The sequence below is a fragment of the Gossypium hirsutum genome, chromosome A02 (genome assembly GCF_007990345.1).
Source record: "Gossypium hirsutum isolate 1008001.06 chromosome A02, Gossypium_hirsutum_v2.1, whole genome shotgun sequence".
NCBI lineage: Eukaryota > Viridiplantae > Streptophyta > Magnoliopsida > Malvales > Malvaceae > Gossypium > Gossypium hirsutum.
Window position 1 is genome coordinate 77,299,035 of NC_053425.1, and position 4,456 is coordinate 77,303,490.

At 31.2% G+C, this 4,456-nt stretch overlaps 1 protein-coding gene across 2 annotated transcripts; it reads right to left on the bottom strand.

Moving 5' to 3' along the window:
* Positions 1 to 1,654: 1,654 nt before the first annotated feature.
* Positions 1,655 to 4,083, bottom strand: LOC107951951 (uncharacterized). 2 transcript variants are annotated; one of them, XR_001698691.2, is made up of 4 exons: positions 3,787 to 4,083; positions 2,619 to 2,950; positions 1,990 to 2,240; positions 1,655 to 1,916 (listed from the first exon to the last, which is right to left on the bottom strand). XR_001698691.2 is itself a non-coding variant. In XM_016887141.2 (3 exons), the coding sequence occupies exons 1-3, from the start codon at positions 3,898 to 3,900 to the stop codon at positions 2,051 to 2,053; spliced, it is 636 nt and encodes a 211-aa protein (XP_016742630.1). In that variant the 5' UTR covers positions 3,901 to 4,083; the 3' UTR covers positions 1,655 to 2,050. The 2 variants fall into 2 exon arrangements, 1 of the variants encoding a protein (XP_016742630.1); XM_016887141.2 differs by having other exon boundaries at positions 1,655 to 2,240.
* Positions 4,084 to 4,456: the final 373 nt, after the last annotated feature.

Below are 4,456 nucleotides of genomic sequence, written 5' to 3' on the forward strand. Positions count from 1 at the left end.
TAAATAAACGGGAAATATGTACTTGTAAGTCCTCATTGAGTGAAAAGTTTTGTTCAATGGTTGTAAGTACAATTTGTACGCCTAGATGTAATTTAGCTGCGTAGTGTTACTAAATAAGATGTATTAATGAAAGTCTGCATGTTTTGGTTAAGTATAAGTTTGTGTTAGAGTGGTAACACCTAAGATCTGGATCTGGTGAATCAGATTGGGTTAAGGGTATTACAAATAGTATAAAAAGCTTAAATGAAATTTAATTAAATAAACTAGTATGATGAAATTTCAACTTCAGGCTCGATATTCCTTCTATTTCAAACCAACCCTTGATAACAAATCTTCTCCTTCAACTGGTAAGTTAGTTATAGTGACTAAGGAAGCCTCAAACCATCAACCCTTCCGTGTGTCAATTAATTGTAGGAATACTTAACAACTAATCCTTACTGAATGAACAACCATGAAACACGTGTCCATAATTTAGCTCTCCGATTTAGAAGGATCCAACTCGAACCAATAACCTCAACCGTCTAAGTCGCTTAAATCCAATCACTATTTCCCTTGACAGAATCCAACCAACTACTTAACAGGACACACTAATGTGTTCTTTGGTAGACTAAATACGATAAATAATCGACTTGATACTTCCAACTATACACCTATCAACACGAAATCAACGAGCTCTTTTCAACTTGATGCCAATATAACTCTGTGAGATAGTAACGTTTATATCATAAACTGGAGAAACAACAAATACCAGAACAAAGATTTTGAAGTGTGGGTTAGAATCTCACGGCTCTACCGATTTGTTTATCGACCTAAAGCTAGATGAAAATTTAGTTACTCATGAAATTTGGCATAATTAATGGAGATTAATTCACAAAGTTCAATTAAAATAAAAAATATAATAAAAGAAAGGTCAGGTGAAGCTGCAATATTGTGCAAATGGAGCAATAAAGAAAATTGAAACCGAAAAAAGTAATACAAATTTAATTGAGTTCTAAAAAATAAAAAAATAAAAAAAAAAAGATAAAGGTGCCTGATGTGCGCATATGCTGCGCAATAAATAGAAAATAAAAGATATAAAAATTTTGATTCTAATCCTACTTGAATTTTTTTAATTTAATATTAAAGAGTTATTCAAAAATACTAAAAGAGAAAAACTAGTAAATTAAAATATTATCCTATCAAGAAATTTAAAAGTAATAGTTTTATAAATAAATCTCCAAAATAAAGTTCTCAAAATTCTATTGTGGTCTTCCAACTAGTTCTTCGGCCCAAAACTTTTTTGTTAGCCCGATTTTTAATTTTTTTTTACTTTCCGACCTTACTTGTGCATCTAATAAAAAAACTTAATAATAAACTTAAAATTAGTGATATCTTCATTAAGAATCAATCAAAATTAAGCATAATAAATATGTAAATTTTACATTATCACATAACCAACTAAAATGTAATAAAGTGTCAAAAATTTAAGGGCACTTATTTTAGATGAACCAAAATACATTAAATTTTAAACTTTTAATTTTATAGACATGTCTGAATCTTATATAAAATTTTAATATTTCACAAGTTCTTTATGTTATTTTTCGTTTAATCTTATGTGTTTGATCTCATGATTTCGTTATTTTTCTCGTAGAACATTCATGTCATAATCGTACTATATCCAAAGTTACCACTTGGATTAATGCTGAAAACCAATATCCTACAAAATGGGGAAAGACTCTAGATTCTTTCCATTACATTTGTGTCTATTTCTTTCGATAAAACTTACGTCCATCATTGCTGTATCAAATTGTTTTTCCATAAACATGAATGGTTGACTATATAAACACCGTAGGCATTTTGCAAAAAATGGCCGACGCAAATGATGAAGAGTAATCAAATTCCATCGCCTAACTTTAGGGTGGTAAATTGTGCAAAAGCTGTTGAAAAAGTAATGAAATAACATGTCAATGGAAAATTATTTGAGAATGAGTTACTTGATCAACACAATACCTTTTCCACTACAGCATAAGACCACATCAGTTATGCAAAAAATGTTGAAGCATGTATAACTTCAACCTGCAGCTGCCGTAAATAATCTTTCATCTTTCGCGACAAATGATTCAAGTTTCTGTAACCAATCCAAATATTGACCTTGTTCTTTCTTATGTAGGGTGAGGAGGAGGAAGTTGGTCAGGTCTTCTCTAATCCCCCTGGCTACAAGATATTCCTTAAGTGCATCTTGTAATTGAGGTTCCAAAGAGCTGCACACAAAAGTTGTAAGTGAAACTAAGATGGATAATCATGTTTCATAATGTTCATAAATACCATATCGCGCCTGTAGAAATTTACGGAATGCTAAGATTTTGTCCTTTATGCTTAATTTAACCTAATAATTCTATGAACTTAATCAGAACATTAATTCAGTTTAGTTTGACTCTAAATAGCGGAATGAGCTAAACACCACATTCACTTATCCACTCTCATTTATAGCGATTAACTCATGAAATCATATGCATTGAAATTCAAACTAACATCCATGAAATGAAGGAATATAGCAGAACAATCATTATAGAACCCTAAGTAGAATTCTTTACTGCATATATTATTTGAAAAGTGGAAATCTCAGAGCAAAATTTCACCTGAATAAGGGACCTCTGTAAATGGAAGAACCAGGAACAGTTGTTGATTGAAGAAAATAAGCACTACGGATTTTGAAGTCAGACCTAGGAACTCCTTTCTCGGATACTCCACAATCAAACTGCAATATAGAACTCAACCCGGGCCTTTTTACACAAACCTTCATTAAAAGTTGCCTAGGAAATATACCCTCAGTAGCATATGTCTTCTGACTTAACAAAGCTGAAACAGCAACCTCTTCACCAGACTCACTTTTTCGCCGCAAAACAACATCCTGTGACTGTGATGAATTCCAGTCCAACACAAAATCTCCTAGAGAACCGTTATTGTCATCCTGAAACAGTACAGAATATATAACCATTTCCCCCAAAATTAGTAATGTTACACAGCTGGACATAAGTTTCTAAGATGCTTACACTTCAAAAAGAACTATACAAAAGTTTCTAAGTTGCTTACACTTCAAAAAGAACTATACAAACTATCAACAATAACTTGTTCCCACCACCATGTGGAGAAATTTTACAATATAAGTGCATTTATTTTCTTTTTTCACATCCAAACGTCTTGAACGAGTAGATTGTGGAAAATCCATTGGGGGTCCGTTCCATAAGTGGTATTAGACGTAAAATGGACATTGTTTCTCCAAGCACTATATAGCTGAAACTGAATGCCCCATAACATAAATAAGGCAGCATTTCAGTTTTACGGTTTAAAAATTGCTAAGGAAGCAAATGAATTGGAAGAAAGCAGATCAAAATAACAATTATTGCTACGTAAAAATAGCATAAAATTCTGTGTTTCAAAATATTATTGTCATTCAATTCATCAAAAACACTAGCATCTGTTTCCTTTATAGAAACCCATTTCGATCATAAGTTCTATGATCTAAAACTCGATGAACAAAGAACCAGAGCTTTTCTTGAGTCTCTAGTAACTACCTCATAATAATCAAATTCTCAATGATTTCGTCAAACAAACAAGTCCCAAAATCGATTAATAGATGAGAAAAGAAAAACAAGAGCAAAATAACCATAAAAAATCAATGCACAAAACTTTTCTTCGGTCTCTAGTAAACACCTCAGAATAATGAAATTAATGATTAGGGATTGCATTCTCACTGACTTAGTCAAACAAACAAATCCCAATCGAGAGGGAAAAGGACAAAAGAACCTGAAAAGAGTTGGAAGAGAGCTCGTGGGATATTTCAGATTGCAAGACTTTAAGCAAGTTGAGGTCCTCCACAACCTTTCGGCTTTTGCGTAAGATTTGAGTTGCCCTCGGCATTTCTCTAACTCTTGTTCTCGGGTCTTTTACTTTTCCGTAGTCAATTTGTATTCGGCTGATGGCCGAAGATTATTAAATTCCAGTCCGAAAGTAGTGGTCCACCGCTTTTGTACAAGAACTGATAGTGGTAAAGCTAGACCCGCTAATGGCGAGGGCACTCGATCCAACCTGAATATCTGTCCGAAAGGTAAAAAATTTGATATAGGTACATTAAATAAGTTTGGAAAAAAAATAAAATCTATTTTTAAAACGGGTTAAACTTTAGATAAGATATTTTTATTTGAGCCTGATCTAGCTCGGCCTAAATTTACTAAATGATAAAAAAATTTATTTATTTTAATAATATTTTTTTTATTGTTTTCACCTTATTTAATATAATAAATTCAAATCATTAATATACTCAAAAGTATTATTTTAGAAAATTTTAAAATTTTAAAATTTCTTTATCTATTTTTTTAGATTTTTTTAATTTTTAAAAATTTTTTAAAGTATAAATTTAAGATTTTTTATAAATATTTTGAATTTTATTTTTTTAATAATTTTTGTTGAAAGAAAG